The sequence below is a fragment of the Heptranchias perlo genome, chromosome 12 (assembly GCF_035084215.1).
Source record: "Heptranchias perlo isolate sHepPer1 chromosome 12, sHepPer1.hap1, whole genome shotgun sequence".
Classification (NCBI taxonomy): domain Eukaryota; kingdom Metazoa; phylum Chordata; class Chondrichthyes; order Hexanchiformes; family Hexanchidae; genus Heptranchias; species Heptranchias perlo.
In genome coordinates, this window is record NC_090336.1 from 37,266,534 (window position 1) to 37,290,085 (window position 23,552).

At 45.6% G+C, this 23,552-nt stretch overlaps 1 protein-coding gene across 1 annotated transcript in view; it reads right to left on the reverse strand.

Moving 5' to 3' along the window:
* Positions 1-23,552, reverse strand: part of LOC137327967 (uncharacterized) — a 247,551-nt gene that overhangs the window by 147,566 nt on the left and 76,433 nt on the right. The window contains exon 2 of the mRNA XM_067993980.1: positions 21,140-21,213. Within this exon, the coding sequence (XP_067850081.1) occupies positions 21,140-21,205 (66 nt within the window). The 5' untranslated portion in view covers positions 21,206-21,213. The remainder of the gene's footprint in view (positions 1-21,139; positions 21,214-23,552) is intronic.

A 23,552-nucleotide genomic window follows, 5' to 3' on the forward strand; every position in this document is an offset into this window, starting at 1 on the left:
AAAATGACCAGGTTAAAGATGGAATCTCACCACCAGTATCCCTTTCCAAATATTCAACAGTTAAAAAGAATTAATATTTTCCCCTCTGTCAATTTCTGTTGAAGTTTTGAAACAGTGAACGACGATGGACATCAAGTGAGTTGCTTGAGAACATGAGGAAACAAAATTAACACAACACAGTTGAATTGGCAAGATCACTGTAGCACCCTGAATTAATTAACAGCAACACATGCAACACTGTCAAGTTCAACACTCCTCCAAGACCATGTTTGCCAATGATCATCATTATTCATTTTCAAACATGTTTTCTAATATTCTTTTAAAAGTCAATAGAGAAAAAAATATTAATCATAATAAGGAAATCTGAATAATTTTTAAAAAATTGTTGGAAGGACAATGCTTTTCAGATACTATGGCTGAGAAACCCAGAAATACTGGGAAGGTGGAGGTCCTGCAGAATTTAACGGAGAATCTCATTATAATTTTTTTACTCTGTTTCTCGCCCGGCAGCCAGCAGGATTGAAGGCTAGCCGTCTGCCAGGGGGGAAAGCCTGCTGGCCAAGACGCAATTCCTACCAATCGAGAAGATCGGTGGTCAGTGTGGGGTGGGGGTGCTCGGAGTGCAGCAGTGGGGGGGAGACATTATGGGCGGGGGGAGGAGGGGAGAAGTTGAGGGGAGGGGAGGCGTCACAGGCAGGGGGGAAGCCATTGTCGGGGGGGGAGAGAGACATCGCCGGGGGGGGGGGGGGGGAACATCGCGGGGGGGGGGGAAGTGACATCGCAGGGAGGAGGAGACATCGTGAGGGGAAAACATCCCGGGGGGGAGGAGACATCATGGGGACGGTGTGGGGGGGAGAGATAACCTGGGTTCGGAGGGGGGGTGGCGGGCGGCCGATCGCGGCAGAAGATTTGCTTGAGGGGCCGGGGGGAGCACTACTGTTCCTCCTCCCTTCAGCTGCCAGGTTTACCGAACCCTGAGAAACCTGCAGCCATTAAATTTAAATGGCTGCCAAAATCTGAGGAACGTAGCCTCATTAACACATTATAATTACGGACCTGCTCACCAGAGCAGGTTACTCAGTCGTCTCCCAGCCCGCCGTGGTAAAACCAGAAGTAGGCGCGTTCATGGCGGTTGGGCTCAGGTTTCACATTTTTACCAATTTAAGCCCCAGCCCCACCTCCCGACCCTTTCCCGCCCATCGTGGGGTGGTTAAAATCCCCCCTGCTGATATCATATAATTGTCATATAATTGTTAATCTTTTTTTTAAAAAGCCACACCGTCACTCGATCTGACACTTGCTTCCACCAGCTCAGAGACTGACACTGCGCGTCCCTTAGAGGTTAGGTTAGAGGAGGGATCTGCACGTGGTGAGACATCGAGCACAAATGCGCAGGAGCCGTGGCGGAGGGAACGGATACCACAGGAGCCAACCCGCTCACTAGTTCTGCTGCAAAGGAGTCAGATGAGGACTTTGATGGGCCAGGCGACAGAAGACGGCTGATGGGCGTACACCAACAAATGCTTGAGGCACCGGAAAGCCTGCCAGAAAGCCTGCGCATAATGAGAAAGGGCTTGGAGGAGTCCAACTCCAACTTGGCACAGGGCTTTGCGCAGAGCTTGGAGCCCATCCTTTCCAACATGAAATGGGTGGTCACCTCCATCAACTAACCTGCAACATCTGCATGGCCCTTCAAATAGTGCTGGTGGGGGTTCCTTCAGGCACTGTAAGAAAAGTTTAGATGGTCGGGGATAAGACTGTGCATTGAGTTGAGCGTTAAGGTCCAAAATTGTGTGTATCACTTTAAATCAGCGTTGCACTCTGATTGCAGCCATTTTCTCCCTACTTTACATGCTTCCAGCATTCGGGATGAGCGCATGCGCTAACTCCTATACCAAGATGGCGTCTGGCACATGTCATGCAGGAAATGTGCGTGCGCATCCAAGACGCCATCTTAGATGTCGGAGGGGCCGTTAACGCCGAAACAACGGGCGCTGCACTGCCCAATTTAGCGCCCAGCATTTTAGCATTAAGACCTCAAATTAACAACCAAACGTAATTTTATTTACACCTATTCTAGGTGCTGATGAGTAAATTATGAGTCGTCCTTAAAATCATTATCGCACCCATTTTAAAAAAAACTCTCCAATCCCTTTTTATCTGTTTCCATAGCATTTCTAAATACTTTTCTCACTTCTTTATTCTACTTCCCAATAGTATATTTTCTCCAGTCATCATTTTCTTTGATGACTTCCTTTATTTGCAGTTCCGTCTATGTTCTCTTTAATTTCTATTTTTAATGCTCACTTAATGTAATATGACCATATTTGTTAAAATATGTGCATTCTGACAGAGGATGATCTAAATACAAATATAAATACACTTCCAGGCATCCAACCTTTTTAGCCCTGTTCATACACCCCACACAGAAGACGATACAGAGCAGTAAGAAGCTAAATAAGTATGTGGTCAAAAAGTAAATGATACTCTGACCCAAAATAAAATGTTTGCTGCTAAAAAAAATATACTTTGCAGTTTTAATATTAAGAGAAATTTAGGTAGGATTGTGTTGCTGATTGTGAACATAAACCTAAATTACTGACAAACTAAGCGATCAGCCTGATTGTTATTATTAATGTTTCTTCATTGTGCGCAATGAGAGAGTATTTCTGGTGAATGCAGTTAAATGAAGGAAACCAGAAGTACAATCAACCAATAATAATGTACTTGATGTGTATTGTAGCAGGGAATTATGGAAAAGTCAATGGATTGAAGAACAAGACCACAGGTTAAGTGCATGCAAATATTCTCCACGGAATCACAGTTCACAGCAAAGAAGCTAGTGTCTATGCCAGCTTATTAAACTAGCTACATATGATATATATTATTATACACACACACATAGCTGTTAAAAGTGCTAATGATCTTAGTTACATAAGATTATCATTATCTGCTGCAACTCTTTATACATATCCCATTGACTGCTGGTTGGTGCTCTATCCCATGGTATCTGTGTTATCCTCCTACTTAAAACCACCAATATACAGAATGTTAAAAATTAATCATTACTCAAGGAGTAATAATTTCATACACCCGCAAGCACAATAGTGAACATAGATAAATGTTCTTATGTTACTTTGTCAATACTTTAGTACTTAATTGTTGCCATATTTCAGTTCTCCTGAACTCTAATTGTTTTTGCTCGACCAGTATTAGAAGATAAAGATAAAGAACATTCAGAACACCATGAATTTTATTCTTGTCATCATGCATTTTCTTTTATGCTAGAAACATTTTAAGCACCACAGCACCAAGTTTAATTTTATTTTTCTTCAACGTGGGTATATTATTTTGGATTTTCTTTACATGTGGACAGTCTCGAGGAAGACAGTAACATACTAGGTGAGAAATATTAAGTATTTTCCGAATACATTCTAGTTTAAGCATACATGCTCATAGAAATCATTTCAGGACAAAGTTCTGACCGGACTGATTTTTGAAGGACTCCATTTCCTCAGATCAAGATCTTGATTACTTCACTATCTATGTTCCAGGAAATGAAAACAAAAGCAGATTCTAATTTTTAAGTAATTTCGAACTTAATATATCTGACTGTAGGTAGAATACAGTCAGCCACACTTCAATAAAATTTATTGAGGCCTACAGCTATTAATTGGAAAGAAATATGTGTAGATAACGACACTTCCTACAGATTAAAAATTAAAAAAGCACTTTGGAATTTTATTTAGCGACAGTGTTTTTGTTACAAGTTCCAGATGCAGGAGATTGTCCTTTATCCTGACTGAATACAAATGATTTGTCTTTATTATTCATTTTTAACTTCATGTAGGAGGTTCTCCATTTCAAGGGAGTGAAACTGACAGAGACATTTAAGGAAAAATTATAGAGGCAATTGGAAGTAAAAGATGTGCAAAAATGTTGCATCAATAAATTGCAATACCAATGCAGAATTCACATTTTGTATATATTTTGGAACCATGAGATTATCCTGATGTGATTAATGGCTATTTACATCTCCATGTCAAATTACTGCTCACTAAGGCCATTTTATAGTCTCCCAAACAGAAATTTCCCATATGGCTATTTAGCCTAAATTAGAAAGATTACTCATAGTTATCATTTACAGTAAATGTTAGCAGTATCTTGCATCTCAAGAATACAAGGCACTTGGAGTAAGGGAGATGGTTCTCTGTTTATGACCAGGACATGAAGGGGGGAAAAAAAATTGGATAAGGCCTATTACTGGGCGGAAGTAGCGTGATCCGCTATTACCCCACGCCCAATGGCCCCTGCGCAGGAAGGACGAGACTTTCCTGAGGCCTGAGGATTTAACTTCTAGCAGAGTTCCGAATCAGCGCTGACATGAGGATTCAATGCAATTCGCACTTTCCACCAGCAGGGGAGCCCCAATCTCTTAAAGGCAGGCTGTCGCTTAAAAATCTCTTAAAGGTAGCTGTACCTGTTATTTGCTGAAAATAATAGTCTGCTGTCTGCACGGAGTCTGAACAGAGATCAGATATCGCACATGCAAAACCCAAATGCAGTTCCCATCCCTACGTTTACAAACTGATGAGTTATGTTAAAACATTGAATAAAGGTTGTGCACTACTAAATCCCACATCCTCCAATCTGCATGCCACCCTCACCAATCTGCCGATCTGAGTAGGTATCAGGCCTGCGAGAGTGCGTGCACCAAGGTTCTCTATTGATGCACTAGAGGCCTTGGTGCAAGAGGTGGACAGAAGGTGGGACATCTTATATCCACCGTGGGGGCGGGAGGCGGGAGCAAGAGGCCCTCCAGACATATACGCAAAAGGCAGTGGGAGACAGCGGGGGACGAAGTCAATGCCTGGATGGAGTGCAGGAAGAAGTTCAATGCTTTGACATGAGTGGTCAAGGTGATTGAGGTCAGCTGTCAAGTGGCTTCTCCTACCAACTACACCACTAGCCACATCCACAGCTCCATGCACTACACCCCCCATCACCCACATACCAACACTCTTTCCATCAGTACTCAACTCTTCCAATCAGATGCTTCCTCTCACCCTTACACATTACCACTGTCGCAAGCCGCCCACCCAAAGCTCACAGGCCACACACACACACTGGCAGCTATTCAACAATGACGGGCACATCACCCAGACACACATCTCACTTGCAGGAGAAGATGGCGCATATCAGGAGGCAGCAAGTGGCAGTGGCATTTAGCCCCTCAAGCCTGTTCCACCATTCAATTAGATCATGGTGGACCTGTGACCTAACTCCAAATACCTGCCGTAGTCCCATATCCCTTAATACCCTTGGTTCACCGAAATCTATCAATCTCAGATTTAGAATTCACAATTGAGCTAGCATCTGCCGTTTGCAGAAGAGTGTTCCAAACTTCTCCCACCTTTTGCGTGTAGAAGCATTTCCTAACTTCACACCTGCACGTCCTGGCTCTAAATGTTAGGCTATATCCTCTAGTCCTAGTATTCAAGTATAGGCGACCTCCAAAAACAGTTACAAATGTCTCGGCAGCCAGAAGCAATAATCCAGCCACTAACCTGTAAATCCTGCATGGTCCCTTTAAATAGCGCTGGGGGGTCCTCCAGGCACTATAAGACATGTTTAGATGGCCGGGGTTAAAACTGTGCGTTGAGTTGAGCGTTAAGTCCCAAAATGGTATCTATCACTTTAAATCAACGTTGCACACTGATAGTATCCATTTTCTCCTAACTTTACATGCTTCCGAAGTTCAGGATTTGTGCCTGCGCTAACTCCTATACCAAGATGGCGTCCGGTGCACGTCACGCTGGAAACGTGCATGCGCAGCCAAGACGGCATCTTGGATGTTGGAGAGGCTGTGTAGCGCCGAAACAACGGGCGCTATACGGCCCAATTTAGCGCCCGTAATTTCTAAACAGGACACGTAATTTCTAATCTCTGCCATGCTTACCTAATCTCAATTCCCTGTGCCCATTTTGGCTGCCGTTCTGGACCCAAACCTATTGCTTCTATCTCCTTACTTATTAAAAAATGTTTGGGCCCCTCTAAGACCCTTATTTCACGTCTTCTCCCCTTCCTATCACCAGACATACCACCTTTCATTTCTCCCCTGTTCAGTACTTCTCTCCCCCAATCCCTACCCCAACTCATCACTGCTCCTTTGTCTTCCTACTCTCCTGCCGTTGTTGCAGGCTTGACTCCCCCTTGGATATGTCCACAGCAACCTCTGTGCCTCTCTTGGCATTTTTTGAAGGACCCATCGACGCACCAATCACTGCCTCCTTATCAGTAGCAACCCAAACTGTCTCATCTTTCTCTCTCATGACCTCCCCACCTGCTGGGACCTAACCTCGGCAGCTTCTTTCCCATCCCACTCATCTCTGCTGTCTTGGATTCTGCTAATGGACCCACAGTCATCGCCCCTCTCTGGATTTCCCCCTAGACTGTCCATTCACTCGTGAACAAGGCTCTGCCATCCACGGGCTTATTGTGGATGACTGAATTAATATTCTGGCATTGAATGAAATTTGGCTCATGGGTAGCGACACCTTGCCCTTTACTGAAGCCTCCCTGCCCGGTTACTATCTCAATCACCATCTCTCCTGCTCCCTTCATTGTCTCTGTGTTGTCAGCGTGCTTATCTGGTATCCAGTCTTGGATGAGCAGCAATTTCATCTAGTTAAACACTGGGGAGACTGAAGTCATTGTGTTTGCCTTCCGCCACAAACTTCCTACCCTTGTCACCGATTCCATCCCGTTCTCTGGCCACTGTCTCGGGTTGAACCAGACTACTCACAATCTCGGATCCTATTCAACTCCATGCTGAGCTTCCAACCCAATATATTCTCCATCACAAAGACCATCTACTTCCACCTACCTCCGCTCCAGCCACAGCCCATCTGATAATGAAACTCTCATCCATACCTTTGACACGACTATTTCTATGTTCTCCTGGTGGACTTACCATCATAAATTTCAGCTCATCCAAAACTCAGCTGCCGTATCCTAGCCTGCACAAGGTCCCGCTCATCTATCTCCCTACATTGGCTCCCAGTCCCTTCAATTTAAAATTCTAATCCTCGTGTTTAAAAGGCCTTTGTGCCCTCACCTTTCCCTTTGTAACCAGCCCTACACCACCCCTGTCCCCTCTCTAAGTGCTCATTCTTCTGACTCTGACCTCTTGGACATCTCCCCTCCCCTTCAACCCAGCATTGGCGACCATGCCTTCAGCTTCCTGGGCCCCGCAGTCTGGAATTCCCTCCCTAAACCCCTCTGCTTAATGCAATACCTATGCAGCAAAAATCAGCAATAATCTCCTTTTCAGCTACATTTTTACTGGCGTTGGCAGGTTGTTTGTAACCACCAGGTTCAGAAGCGTGGATTTTGCAGAGCCGCAGCAACTGGGTCTTTCTGGCACCATTTTTGGAAAATCGGGTAGGTTCCTGCCAGCTGCACAAGATCCATGCTTCAGGAACCAGCAATGTCAACACCCCATCCATAACAATATAAGAGCAACTTTAACCTAGTTCTGTAAGCCATCTCCTGCTCTGTTCCAGGTTTCCCTTGTGCTTTTACATCAGTTTCAATTGTACAAAATTCACGCTTCGTGTGAATAAAGTAAATAGTCATGTTTCCCATTGTTTGCTCCTGAAAAAACAGTTAACATGGGTCAATGTATTAATGCATCTTACACATACTTTCTCCCAGGAGCAATTTTAGGAATGTGGGCAACAACAGTAACTACCATTTATTTAGCACTCTTCATGTAAAAAAAATCCCAAGTGCTTCACAAATAGTCGTTATGAAAATAGATGCTGAGCCTGGAGGGAAGACAGTAGAAAGGATGACCAAAGGCTAGGTCAAAGAGATGGGTATTGAGAACAAGACAAACCAGCAAAGAAGGAACATGAGTACGAATAGGACTGAGTTGTCTATGCTTTGAGGGCTGGATTGCCCTCGGGTCACACCTGGATACACCATTCTTTGATCAAGAAGATGATAATTTGTACCCAGGGGAAGAATGCTTTACTCCATCCCATTTGTTTTCGATATTTGTACAATATGCCAATCTTAAGCCAGCTAACGCGTTCTACAAGAGTTCCGTAGGTTTACTAAGCCCTTTAATTTTCCATCCCTCTTTCTGCACATCACTCCCTGGATAGCCTGTTTGGCATCAAAAGGGGTTATATTCTACTATGCCATATTGCAAATCTGCACTGTATCGGTTATGCAAAACGGTAACACTAAGTAATATACTTACTATACATTAAGGCAGCATACAGAAACAGTGCCAAAATTTTTATACAAAGGACAACTGCTGGTTAGCGGTTAACAACAAAATCCTAGTTACTACATGGTAAAATACAGATAGGGATATAACAAGGGATTTGTGCATTATAAAAATGAACAGATGCTCATTTATTCAGCAACTTAGTAGCAGTTAATATGCTGTGCTCATGATGTAGTTTCATGTTGCTCTTAGTCAGACCACAATTCTGAGGCTTCCATGCTTTGAAGAAGAGATATTTTTATTCTTCTCTCTCTCCTAGCATCTCCTCCCCACATGAACACCTCTTGATGGATGAATCAATGAATTCAATGCAATGGAAAAACCTGCACACTTCACACCTACCCTCTCAAATCAAGAGGAATAAAGTGTTGAGATGTGTGGCTATAAAAACATGGGAAAGTGAAATGACATAAATACTTAAATCTACTGTCTGGTCAAAACCACAAACTTAGTGTAGTGAAATGGCAATCTCAGTTGTATCCCCTCCAAGTCTTTCCTGTTTACACTCAACTTGGTTTTTCTGTTTTGTCGGGTCTATTTTCATTATTTTCTATTTAGAGAAGTTCAAGTTTACACAGGCTTGCCTAATATTCACAACAAACATTTCAACTTCATTTTTGCTGAGAAACATGATATAATGATAATCTCACTCCTTAGCTGCTTAGTCAATGCGATCATAATTGCTCCATCTGTTTACTTTGGCGGTGCACCTTAGTACTTCGGACAATATAAAAGATATGGGGGGAGAATTGGATAAGGGTCCGTTCTGGGCGATACCACCCCGTGCCCAACAGACCATACGCAGGCAGCATGTGAACTTCGTGCTGCCTGCTACTTACCCTGAAATCTCCGTGCAGCAAGCGCAGCCCTCGCTGCTGAGAGGCTGCATGGAGAATGAGGAAGTTGGAAATGGGGCTTGGACAGTGCACGTCATCAGCTGCCTGCACTACTTAAAGGTGCAGGCACATTTCCAATGGCAGATACACAGTCAAGGAGGAGAAGGGAGAATGGCATCACGAGTAGCTGCACCAGCAAGAGAGCGGGCACCAAGATTCGCCGACGATGCTCTGGAGGCCCTGGTGGAAGGTGTGGACCAGAGGAAGGCAGCCATGTACTGCAGGGTAGCCAGAAACCGTCTAGACTACAGCTGCGTAGGCATTGGCAGGCCATGGCACAGGAGGTGAATGCGAGGAGCATTGCACCACGCAAGTGGGTGCAGTACCGCAAGAAATTTAATGATTTGACACGAGTGGTCAAGGTGAGTGAATGCAAGTCTCAAGTGGCACATCCTACTAACTGCACCAATACTCGATGCACGACACCTTCCCACCCACCCACCCACCAACAAACACTGCCATCCATACGCAATGCTGCATCTCACCCGCACATAATACCACACTTGCAGGCCACACAACCACCACTCAAGTCATACAAACTGGCAGCTATTCGACCATGACAGGCACACCACCCACACACTTTGCAGGACACTCACTGACACACTGTCCTCTGTCTTGCAGGAGAAGGTAGCGCATAACACCCGCCAGCAGGAGGGACCTAAGGCTAGATGGGCACGTCTACACGTCCTCACCCCCCTAGAGGAGTCGGTGCTGCGGATTATTGAGTGGGCCGTCGCTGCAGCCGTTACAACGTGCCGCGCTGGAGGTCCCGGTCAAGGGGGTCTCTGCATATCAAATGATTCTTCTCCTTTTCCACATCTCCCTCCTCCCATAATCTTTTCTGACTCACGTACTGCACACGCTGCCAGCACACACCTCTTATTTGCTCCTCTCCCTACTCCACAACTCAACCTGTTTCCCTTTGTCATTGCTGATACCCAAGAACACGTGGTGGCACCCGAGGAGGAGGAGGAGGAGGAGGAGGAGGAGGAGGAGGAAGAAACTGAAGCCACACTTTCACTCGATCTGACACTTGCTTCCACCAGCTCAGAGACTGACACTGTGCGTCCTTTAGAGGTTAGGTTAGAGGAGGGATCTGCACGTGGTGAGACATCGAGCACAAATGCGCAGGAGCCGAGGCAGAGGGAACGGATACCACGGGAGCCAACTCGCCGGAGGGCGAGGTCGCTCACTAGTTCTGCTGCAGAGGAGTCAGATGAGGACTTTGATGGGCTCAGGCTACAGAAGACGGCTGATGGGCGTTCACCAGCAAATGCATGGGGCACTGGAAAACCTGCCAGAAAGCCTGCGCGTAATGAAAAAGGGCATGGAGGAGTCCAGCTCCAACTTGGCACAGGGCTTTGCGCAGAGCTTTGAGCCCATCCTTTCCAACATGGAATGGGTGGTCACCTCCATCAGCACACCAGTGGAACCCACCATGATGCAGCGTCTAATGACTGATGTCACAGCATCCATTGCAGCACAAACATCTGCCATCCAAGGTCTGACTACTGCATTTGCAGCTCAGACTGCAGCATTGGAAGCTCAGACTACTGCTATCGTGGCTCTGGGGACCACTGTGGAACGGGGCTTCCAGGGCATCACAGAACTCCAGCAATCCGTTCTCCAGCCGATCACCAGGAGTGCTGAGGCGCCACCCCGGGAGATGGCAGTGGCGCCATGGCAGTCGGACCTGCTGTCCTCTCTCAGGACGACAGCATTCCTGCTCCCACCCCTGCCACTCCGCCAGTGCCCCTGTTGTTGCCTCTCGGCCAGCCAGGCCAGACTGTTGCAGCCTATGCCCAGATGGTGCAGTCTGAAGCCAGGCCCTCCAGGCCCAGAGCTCTCGAGGTCGTCCTCCAAGGCCATCTGGATGTTCCTCCATTGAAAGCCAGCAGCCTTCCACCACCCATGCTCCAGCCACTGGGGAAGCACTAGGATAGGTAAAGGCACACGGACAACAGGCACTAAGGGAATGCACAAGGGTAAATAGTTCTGTTATGTTTGCATATTTTCATTTATTAATTCATAAATGAGAGTTTGATTTGGCATTTGGTGGTGGCTTTTATTCATGCAATAAGCTGAGAGGGACATCAATGTGTAATCTGATGGAGGGCGATTTGATTGTCTTGTGGGAGGGGAAAGGTGGGGAATGTAGGACTGTTGGTGAGTTGGGGGATGTAGTTCCAATTATTGATAGCGGGCACGGATCTGGCGAGTACGCACAGCCCTTGCAGACAAGGCGTGTGGTTCCTGCTGCAACCTTGCATCTTCTTCCACCTCCTCTTCCGGCTCCACCCCCTCCTCCTGCTCCTCCTCAGCCTCTTCCTCCTCCTGCTCCTCCGCCTCTTCCTCCTCAGCCTCCTCCTCCACCTCTGGCTCAGGATCTTCTGCAGTCATTGGTGGCAAAAGTTGGTCCCTCATGATGGCGAGGTTGTGCAGCATGCGGCAGACCACCACAAATCTGCCCACCTGCTCAGGGGAGTACTGCAGGGCTCCTCCAGACCAGTCTAGGCAGCAGAAGGGTTGTTTGAGGAGGCCAATGGTGTGCTCCACAATGTTGCGTGTGGCAGCATGGCACTCATTATAGGCCTGCTGTGCACATGTGCATGGATTCCTGACCGATGTCATGAGCCACGTCGTGTGGGGATAGCCCTTGTCGCCCAGTAGCCAGCCTTTGATTTGCCGAGTCGAATGAAAGATAGCTGGTACGTTGGACTGCCGCATGATGAAGGCGTCGTGACTGCTCCCAGGGTGACAGGCATCGGCCTCCAAGATGCGATGCTCCCAGGGTGGCGGGCATCGGCCTCCAAGATGGTCGCACACCAGCTGAACGTTGAGGGAGTGGAAGCCCTTTCGGTTGACGAAGACAGCCGAGTTGATGTGCGGGGCACGCAGGGCAATATGTGTGCAGTCCATGGCACCCTGCAGCATGGGGAAGCCAGCAATGTGGGCGAACCCCTGTGCTCGGTCGTTCTGATTGTCTCTGTCGAGAGGGAAGGTGATGAACCTGTTCCTCATGTGGTACAGTGCATCTGTAACCTCTGTTATGCAGCAGTGCACTGAATACTGCAAGATGTTGCACATGTCGCCAACAAAGGGCTTAAATGCTCCTGAGCCGTCGAAATTCAGTGCCACGGTGACCTTCACAGCCACAGGCAATGCTGTCCTCGCCCTGTTCTGCGGCTGCAGTTGTGGCCGCACCAATTGACAGATCTCAGTGACGGCTTCCTTGGTGAACCTCATGCGTCGGATGCAATCCTCCTCGGTCATGTTGAGGTAAGAGAATTGATCCCTGAAGGCCCTCATTTGGTAGGGCCTCCTGTGCCTCCTCGTCCTCCGTCTCCTCGCAGCTTGACCTGATGGGCGTGGCCTCTCTGCATGCTCCCAGTCATGCTCAATGCCCAACGGGAGCTCTAGCAGACCACCCATGGTTGGCAGGAATGTTGTTCCACCAGGGTTGTAACTTTCCGACCCGTAAGGCAATACCTACCAAAGCACTCTCAAAAGTAGTGTAGGAACTCTCAATAAGAATAGGGAGCTTTAAAAAACACTTTCCACTCCTCCAGCAGCCAGAAGCAATAATCCAGCAACTAACCTGCAACACCTACATGGCCCTTTAAATGGTGCTGTTGGGGGGGTCCTTCAGGCACTGTAAGAAAAGATTAGATGGTTGGGGATAAGACTGTGCGTTGAGTTGAGCGTTAAGGTCCAAAATTGTGTGTATCACTTTAAATCAGCGTTGCACACTGATTGCAGCCATTTTCTCCCTACTTTACATGCTTCCAGCGATCGGGATTAACGCATGCGCTAACTCCTATACCAAGGTGGCGACTGGCGCACGTCATGCAGGAAACGCGTGTGCGCACCCAAGACGCCATCTTGGATGTCGGAGGGGCCGCGTAACGCCAAAACAACGGGCACTACACTGCCCAATTTAGCGCCCATGGATTTTCAATAGAATTTAAACTGGGTATTTGCTACATTTATTAATTTTCCCCACTTCTCTAGCTACATCTATAATAACCAATTACCAAACATTGGTAGAGGCACAGGAGCAAGTTACATGCTCATTTTCTTGGCTAGGTGGCTTGAGGCATGAAAGGATCAATGTACTGCACCACAGCGCCACACAGAAGGTTCTTATTCTTAACACAATAGCCTTTTGTAAAAAGAAAATCAACAAATATCTACTGTTGTAGCTGCTTATCATGCTATGATAGAACAGAAACCATGGATGTCTATGCAGATCATTTATTTTTCTTTTGCCAATTTTCTCCTGAAAGCATTAAATCTTTGCTGAACAGCTCTGAGGGTGTTAGTTGCCCTTGAGTACCCTCCCACGATACCATTATTTATGGGTGAGCCTTGACAATGTTTGAAGGTAGGTTATTCAACTGAAGAGGCCATCAGAGTCTAATTTAATCCTGTCCTAACCCAACATTTACACACATACTTCCAACAGGGGCCATCTAATCCCAGCTAAATTTTTTCCTCTCTAACACAGGGGTGCTAAGGCTATTTTAGTGTCCTTATTGCCATCCCAGCTGAGATCAGCTAATTCAACACAGGCCAAGGATTAAAGCTGGGACCTTCTGTTCTGTGTGACTCAGCTGAGCAAAATCACTGATTCATTGGGGAGCATGGGGAACACTTCCAATTGTACAATGACAGTTTATGTAGTGTAATTTCTCTGAAATATGAACTTTCTTGTGTGACAACTACAGAATGTAGAAGCATGCAGGGAATGCAGCGAAAGGACAGACATATCATAAATCTGCCCCGACTCTAGAGGGCACAGAAGAACTTGGACAAATTGTACCAGGGCATCAATTGGAAAGTTACAGTTTTTCTATTCATAATACATGATTCAATAATTCTGGTTCAGCAAGTGATGGTTAACTTTGCATTTGAACTCTTGCATACAAGGGGTAACATTCCAAGTGATAATACTAGTGAGGAGAGAATCCCACAGTGTGAAATTTCATTGCTAGTATTTTCATGAACTTTTTTTTTACACAGATGCAGAATAATAATGCATTGGTGTTGCAGCAGTTCACATAGCTAGAATAGATACAGAAATGTGTAAACACTCGAAACTCTTAAGATGCTGCTCCAGTCATAATTTTGTGGATGACTGATAGTCTACTACATCTGTGTGTTGCAGAGAATGATACAGGTTATCTTCAAGTTCGCTGATCTACATGGATTTGGTGTGTATTGTGAAGGAGAAGAGTTTTCTCCACATCATGTTAAACAAGCTACATTACACCATTACTGAGCAGGCACAGCCTTTACAGAGCATTCAGTCACCAACAGTGACAAGTTGACTTATTCCATCTGCGTTTTACAAACGGATGGAGAAGATCACTTTAGTTAAGTGTCACTAAAAATTGGGATTTTTGGCATGGAAAAAATTATTATAAAATTAGTAAACATCAGCATCCCAATTTCAGCAATTATTTACATAAGCCAAACTAATTATAGGTCAGTAAAATGTCATTCTGTAATCTGAAATGCACAGTGTTTAACTCCTCTGCCTCACTTAAATCCCACTGGCCAACTTCTTTTCCCCCTCCTCCCCATTTTGGTTGGGAAGTAGGCGGGAAGCAGTGTAAAATTGCGCAGCCAGAGGCCGCCTACCGACAAGAGATAGGAGGTAGGATTACGGGGGTCGCACTCCTGCTCCTCCTGGCCCACAAGTAAAAAAAAACTTCCTTTTTGGGCCTCTTCTGACCCCGATCCCCTTCCTCACTGTCTTCACCTGATGAAAAACTCTGCAACTTCCCGCTCAGACCGCCAAGTTAAAATTGCAGTCGGGTTCCAATGACGTCATTAGGATCCAACATGCATACGTAAAATGGGGTGGGTGTCTTGTCTCCAGGGCAGGTAAGTATCCTGGACGATTTTAAATGCCCACCCATCCGGTTTCCGCTGGGCGGGTAGGGTTAAAATCACGCCCATTGTCTATGACTTGCTGGTTAATTGCAGTTACTTTATAAATAGCTACATTCTGAGAATATAATGTACAACAGCAGATTCAAATGCTGTATTCTGAAAAAATATAATCTTCCATGATTACATCTGTTAAGAATGCAGTTGTTATTTTAGTGGTCAGGCCCAATGTTGATACAAACTCTGTTTGATAAATGTTTAAAGCTTGCAAAAATGTCATAAAATATGTTTTGATTATAAAACACTCATATCTACGGTGTGGAAATGTACAATGCAATATACCTCAAATTTTGGAATAATTTGTGAAATTTCAAGTGCAAAGATTTGAAGAACAAGATGTAAGTCAAGGACAGCTGGGAAGACCCTGTTTCTGAAAACACAGTACTTCTCATTCAAATGCTTCCATCATGCCTTTTTTGGAAATAAGTACATACAACAAGGGTACAAACATTTCTTGGATTGGTCTCATGCAGCAAGTTTGACACCAACTTATAAATATAACTTTTACTGACTCCCAATGATGGTTAGCATTTGTTTAGTAGGTTCCTTAAAACAAAAAACACTCATATTTTGCTCTGAGCTGTATTTTATGTTTGCTGGACATTAATTTTCCATTTTATTGGAATGTGATGTGAGTGGGCAGCCAACTAGAGTCTTGAAATTCTTTTTAGTGTTTCAGTACTGACTGTGTTGTACAGAAGGAATTGGAATCACTCATTGAGAATATCTGGCTTTCAGCCAACCATACATGTCCAATGCTAGTTTAATGTAACGGTTTTAACATGGATGTAGAGACTGCAGGCTTGCTATAGAAACAATCTAATGAGAGAAAACCCTTCTTCTTGTCTGCACATATTTTGAGGCAACATCTTCTCTTTGGTGAACAATGTGTAATTGCTGTGTGTGCCAGCAATTGCTGTGTGTGTCAATACATTTTGCAATGTGCTTTGCACAAATTAGTGTCTCCGTGCTAATATTGCTTTGCACGAATTAGTGTGTCCATATTTAGCCACGTGAACTTGTCCATCAAGAAACTCATTGGCTGAGAAATTGATTTTCCACCCACTTTCTGCCAAATTTGGGAGTGGGGTCCAAAAACAAGCATTAGACCCCTGATTAGCATATTCAAGGGTCCTAACGCCTGTTTCAGGTGGACACCCTGGGCACTCAGAAGTCGCTGGAGTCCAACTTCGCAACCGATGCACTTCCGGGGCGGGGGCGCGGGGGAGGTGAAATCAGGTGCAAGATACCACCGCCCGAAATTCATCCCTCGAACACTCATTTAGCAACCAGAAATCAAGCGCTAAGCGGGCCAATTTCTTCCCAATTGTGCTTAGTGCCTAAGGTGATCAATGTGTTTATTAGGGTTCGCATTGAGTTTTGCACACAGTGTGCAATTATATTATCCAATTTTCACTGAACTTGTGAATTTTAATGAGACCTGATAGAACAATAACTTTAGCGTGGAGCAATATACAAATATCTGGACAGTAGCAGTGAGCAACACAGGAGACTGCAAAGATTTTTTTTCTTTTTCCAAATGATGGAAGGCAGGAAAGGCAAATGTATCAGAGGAGGAGATTGCCAAGTAATCACACAAGATTATTCTCTTTTCAAAACAAAAGCAAAATTCTGCATGATTTCGTGCATTAGAAATAACTTTGAATGCAAAGGCTGGTGTGTACTGTTAACTATGAGGGGGAATTACTCATGGTAATACTTTCAGCAAAAAAGTCTGTATGACTACAAAACGGGATTTCCTGTTTTGTACTTATACCAATTTTTTTTAAACTATAATTATCAATGGGATGAATTTGATTCCCTACGTTGCTAGCAAACCCTAATATACATACCGGAAGCAATTCACATGATATCTATTGCAAATTTGGAATGTGTATCCATCTATTTTCACACAACTGCTTTCTTTTTAATTTATAAAACATATGCACTCCTGCATATCATGACTCATTTTTCCAGCCCAGCCTCCCTCCTCCCTCACCCTACAACAGTACTTCCAGTGCATCCAATGCTGCCCACATCAAGGCTCACTGACTCTCTCCCACATCCTGACTCACTGCAGCCACTCAATTCCACAGAAGGACTCACCATCCCCATCTACCCCCTCTCTTCTACATCAGGGCTCACTGTCTTCGATGTCCCCACTTCCCCACTAGGGCTCATTCTTCCCGTCTGTTCCCACACACCCACATCATGACTCTCTGCTTCCATCCATTTCCTCTCCTCCACATCAGGACTCACTGGGGCCAATAATCTGACAGTTAGTGCTGAAAACATAGCTGTTCAATGGGTGAAGGCAGCCCACACAATCTAGTGCTGAAGCCTGAGGCTAACTGTGTTCGTGCTGCACACAGCGCATTTGCCTCTATTTCCCACATCAGGGGCCCGATTTTACCAGGCCTGCGGGTTTCCGAAGGGTTGGGTTTCGGGAGCGTGGTCAACACGCTCGGTGAAATTAGTGGGTTGCCCGCGCAATCGTAGCAGGCAATCCACTAATTGGAATCACTTACCTGCTCTTCCGGGCTCCGGGCTGCTGGTCTGCGCGTCGGGCGGGCTGCGCATGCGCAGTACGATCTGTCAGCTGGAGGCTCTCTAGTTAAAGGGGCAGTCCTCCACTGACAGATGCTGCAACCAATAGAACACATTACAGCATGGAGCAGCCCAGGGGGAAGGCTGCTCCCAGTTTAATGATGCCTCACCCCAGGTATCATCAGATGGGGTGAGGAGGAGGGGGAGGACAGAGCTCTTCCACCCGGCGGGCGGGAGGAAGCGGCCTGCCTCTGCCACCAAGAAGGCCTGGCTCGAGGTGGCAGAGGAGGTCACCTGCACCACCAACATATCGCCCACCTGCATACAGTGCAGGAGGCGCTCCAATGACCGCAGTAGGTCAGCCACAGTGAGAACACGTAGTCTTTCCCCTACACTCCGTCTGCCACAACACTGCCCCCACCCCACATCTCCTTCGGCACCGCCAACACCACTCTGTCACATCACCCCTCATACCCACTCAAACCCCATCCTCATCTTACCTGCACCTACTCACCTCGCGAGTACTCACCCCGCCACTAACACGCAACCCAATCCTCATATAATCTCATGGCTCTATCCCATACGCACCCTCTCGTGCATCTCCCTCACGGCCAGCCTCACTCAACCTGCCACCACCTGTGCTGCAGCCACAGGGCATGCATCACATATGTGCAGTAGGCAGCGTAAGGCAAACGTGTCGTGAGCATGAAGGGGATGCACAAGGGTGTTTGAGGGTTTGTCATGGGTGTTACCTATATTGAATTTCAGAACAACTCACATCACACATTATATTGGCACCACCACTGCCATGTCTCCGCGAATCCTGTCTGTTTTGTGCAATAATGCCCGCTCCTGGGTATCACTATGAGGACCCACCACTGATGCCACCCATTGTGTTACTGCAGAGTAGGTGCAGGTGTATTTGCAGGGCGCTTCCACGCAGACGACTGAGAGACATCGGCGGTGTACCCGGCTGCACCCTGGAAGGATGCGGAGGAGAAGTTGTGGAGGGCAGTGGTGACTTTGGCAGCGACAGGTAAGCAGATGGTGCTGGGGCCAGCCAGGAGCAGCTCGGCATGAAAGAGGCTGCAGATGTCCACGACTACATGTCGAGTGAATCTGCGCCTCCGTGTGCACTGCTGCTCAGAGAGGTCCGGGGAGCTGCGCCTCGGTCTGTGGACCCTGTGGCGAGGGTAGTGCCCTCTGCAACGCGTCTCTCTCTGCGGTAGCCCTCCCTCCTGCTGTACAGGTGGATGTGTCACAGCACTCTGTTGTGGAGCTCCACGTGTCAGAGGTGGACGGCGTGGATGGCGAGGCTGGCGATGTTGTGCGCCCTCCGAGGAGGTCATGACTGCAGCTACGGCGGCCCCCATCCGCAATATGTACATCTGAGGAGGTCCACAAAGTAGGCACATGTCTCCGGACCCCAGGGTGAGTGTGCAGGTTGGTGACTTTGACCGTCAGGAGGGGGGTGGTGGAGGCCACACTTTGTCCCAAGTGACAGAGCGGCCTCCTGCAATGGGTGAGGGTCTCCCCCCCCACCATCTGTCAAATGGACCTTTGCAGCTGCCACAGGCTGACGGCTGCAACACGTCCAGTTCAACTAGGACTGTTTCCCCCAGTGTGTGAAACAGTCCCATGTTTCTCCAAAATCACACACAGTTCCTTAATCAGGTCAGTTAATGACCTGAACAAGCAAAATAAAGACACTCAAGTGGCATCCCGCTGGCTTTAATTGCCTGCGGGATTCCCACCAGCGGGGGCTGCGCTCGCACCCCCGCACGTCATCGGGGAACCCGGAAGTGGGCGGGATCGTGGTGCGATCCGGTCACGTGCCTGGATATCGGGATTTTCGGGGCCCCCCCCGCTGGAAACACACACGAAACCCGCTGGTAAAATCGAGCCCCAGGACTCAGCTCCCATCTGTTCCCACTCCCTCACATCAATGGGGGTAATTTTGGCTTTGTGTGATAGTGTAAAGCAGATGATGGTGAATCGGCAGCCCATTTTACAACTGTAAAACAGGTTGCCGATTTGCTGTCATCCGTTTTACACTATCGCACAACGTCAAAATTAACAGCCCCCATGATCCAGCCCAATGACTGCTATCACTATTTTCCTTGACACAGGTGTGTTGAGCTTCACGGCCTTCCGGTAATTTCTTTGATTCTATTCTAATATTTTCTCTTGCTCTTTTGAACATCGGCAGTATCCTTAATGACGTCGGGGCTCATCATCTAATTGTCTTGTTTTTAAATAAAAAGATATTCGCAGACTAATTTTGGATGATTACAAAGGAATTTCTTCTCTTAAAAGAGGTAATGTTGGTGTTACATACATCAGATTCAGAGGCATGTTGTATGAAATGTAGACAAATGCATCTCTTGCTGATCTCAGTTTGTTGGGAAATTATCACTGAGTTCACACAGTATCATGGAAACCAACTAAATTTTATCTGTCTTCCCTGTTCCTGAAGAAGAAGGGGAACAAAAAGACTGTCAAATATGAATCTGAAAGAAGGATCTGAGAAAAAATAATGGCGAACAGTAATTTTTTTTTAAGAGAACTATGGATCATGTGGCATTAGCTCAAAATCTATTTAGACTGTATCAGGAAAATTATCATGTCCATACTGTACCGATTGTGCTTAAAAATGGGGACCAAAATAGTGCACGCAATGCATGCACTGACTTACGGCCAAGTTTCCACCAGTGCCGATTTTCCAGTTGTCTTCAATCCAGGCGGCCAAAACTCCCACCCAAAACAAGTAGGAGTTGCACGGATTTATCCTGATCAGGGTTAAATGAAATAGCTGCAATATCCAACGCCATTTTAGTCTCTTGCCTGCATTGTTACTGCCAGTTCCTGCTTCCGCCCACCAAACATGGGCAGTACAAGTTGGGAGGAGGCCATTTTCAGCTAACATTAATGGTGTCTTCAGTTGCAATCAAGGAAAGCTGCATGCGGATTTGGCACACATTTTTATTGAAGTCGCTTAAGAGTTTTGAGCCTTAAAGGCTTCCACATTTAATGTCCTTACAGTTGTTGGTTCTGCAAAAATATTGGCTGCTGCTCTAAAGGGTTACATTCTTTCACTCCCGATGGTTCCACCCCTCCCTTTCATGGTGCTGCTGCAGGCTCTTCAAAATCCTCGCCCCTGCCAAATTTCCCACTTCCAGATCGGCGAGCTGCCTATTAAGTTTTCCACATTATAATGAGGACTGCGAACCAAAATGGTTCGGATTGCCGCCCACTGCTCACCCAATTTACATTCCGCATGACAATCGTCCCCATATGTTTTAAAAGCACTATAATAGGAGGGATTAATGTGTAGTGCAAAATGTTAGGGTGCAAAATCAAAGCATCCCTTCAGATCCTAGTCACAATTTTCATCCTGCACAATAGTTAGTTCCTTTGTTCTACTTTTTAAATTGCACAGTACCTTGTTATAATTGGAAATTATTTCAGCCCGTTCTTCTGCAATTAATGTCTCTATATCTTTCTTCATGTCAAAAGCTGAAAAATAAATTAAAATTGTTAGTGAATAATTCATATGCGTATCAAAATACAGTATAGACTCTCTGCAACATACGTATTCTAGTTCTTTTGTCTGTCATTTCCAAAGGGAAGATTTTAAAATGGACTGAATAGATGCACATCAACACTGAAATCGTCCAATGGACTGTGCCAACATGTGGTCAATGATTCCCCAAGACAATGTAGTTGAAAGGAGTCCTTAAGGTGTAAAATATTGGCTGTATAAAATAAACTGTGATATAATCTTTCAATCCTTGGAAAAGTAGTTGGTAAGGATTTTGTATTGATTCTTTAAATTGTTACACTGATCTCAACAATATCTCTACATTTGATGCTTTCTCTATTATTCAGTAGTACCCGGAAACTAATAAGCAATGAGATGGATGAAGTTTGGTAATGAAAAGTGCAAAACTCTTATTGTCGATGTAATATTATACATTCATGGTAAACATCTGCTTTCCCACATAGGAATTTAAATGCACATATTCCATCAATTTTTTTTAAGTTTCTAAAACTTTACCAGTGATACAGAAACTTCACCAGATATTTAGAAGTCCCTCACTATAACACTCCCATTAGACTTCAACCTGCTACAGCTTTCTCATTAATATAATCCTTTATAAGCACCTTCTCTGAGTAACTCGCATTTTATTAGATTACGCTCTCTACATTGCTTCCAGCCCATGTTTCAGAGACCATCTATTGCATTACAGTGGACATCAGTTTATTTTATCTGTATCATTTTGGCCACATTTTAATCCCAGCTGTTTTACCCCGATAATTCACTTTTTAAAAGTTACTTTAGGCACATCTCTATCCCATGCACATATGCCATGAATCATTTCTTGGCCAAGACTGAGGACAAGTGACCTCTTCCAGGCCTTTACTAACTTCAGTTTATAACTGAACGGAATGGCAGTCCCAGCAAACTCTCTGTCAGAATGTATGCTTCTACTGGGGAAGCACTTCATCAATGTTCTTGACTGAGATCAGGAACCCGCTAGTTGCGTGTGGACCCATGTTTTACCATTCTGGGATGCAGCACACTAACACACCAATGTTGGAACAGAAAGCTGCCAGGCCCAACTCTTTCCAGTACATGTTTGTTAAAGAAATGATATTAATTATTGCTAATTGATCACTTTCTACCACAAAATCTTCATCCACAATTTATTTTCAATTTCTGTTCACACCACTCAGTCTCAACTGTCTGTGACACTTTCTATGAGCTGTGTTTCTGGGTGCATTAGGTTAGAACACTACCCTTTCATAGGTGTGGGTTCAAACTCCACTTCAGAGCTTAAGACATAATCTAGGCTAACAAATCAGCACAGTACTGAGGGAGTTCTGCACTGTTGGAGGTGTCATCTGTCTGCCTGCCTAAGTGGATTTGTCTCGGCCAACATTATTCCCTCAACCAACACCACCAAAAATAGATTATCTGGTCATTCATTCATTTGATGTTTGTGGGACTTTGCTGTGTGCCAATGGACTGCTGCGTTTGGCTACAAAACAACAAGAGACTGCACTTCAAAAGTGCTTTGGGATATCCTAAGGATATAATAAGGCACTATATAAATGCAAGTCCTTTCTTTCAGTGAAGGTATAGTGATGCAGTGCATTGGAATCCCAATGAAATGCACCAAAAGGAAGCATGAGATCATACTGGTGATTCCAATATACCAAGTTCCCAACCTCAGTCGTGCCACTGTGAGGAAGTGACAAATGGGGGCCATGTGCTTTCTCACAAGGAGGATGGAAAAAATTAGGAGGAAAGTTACCCTCATGTTATTCTAAGGTACCTGCTACTGGCTAGTGTTACAGTAGCACTGGCAATGTCCCAGGAGCAATTCACCCATCCATTTTCGAGCAGATAGATGCATGACACAAGAAAGGAACAGGATGGACCACACCTTAAAAAGGAGATTCACCCTAAAAACAGTGTAACTTGGTGGTCTAGCCAGCAATCAGCCGATTGTCCAGGGATCAGGGGAATTGAGCAGGAGGGGGAATTACCAATGAACTTTCCTCTCTGAGATCTGGGTTTGAATCCAGTACAGATTATCGGAATAGAAGTCTCTTCTTCCTGAAAGCTCTACAGATCTGAAGTGGAATGCATCTGGGCAGCCTGAAACTAGTTCCTACTCACTGTAAATCCTGAACAAAATAAAACAATTCAACACTAGCTAGAATTAAACTAACAGTCTCACTGAGAGAAGCTATAACGGTGGCTAGTGTTGGAAAGTAAAGACTTCACACTAGTTTTGTAAGTTGCTCTTCTAAGCTCTCTGTTAAGCTGTATTGTTGGGGTAGAACAG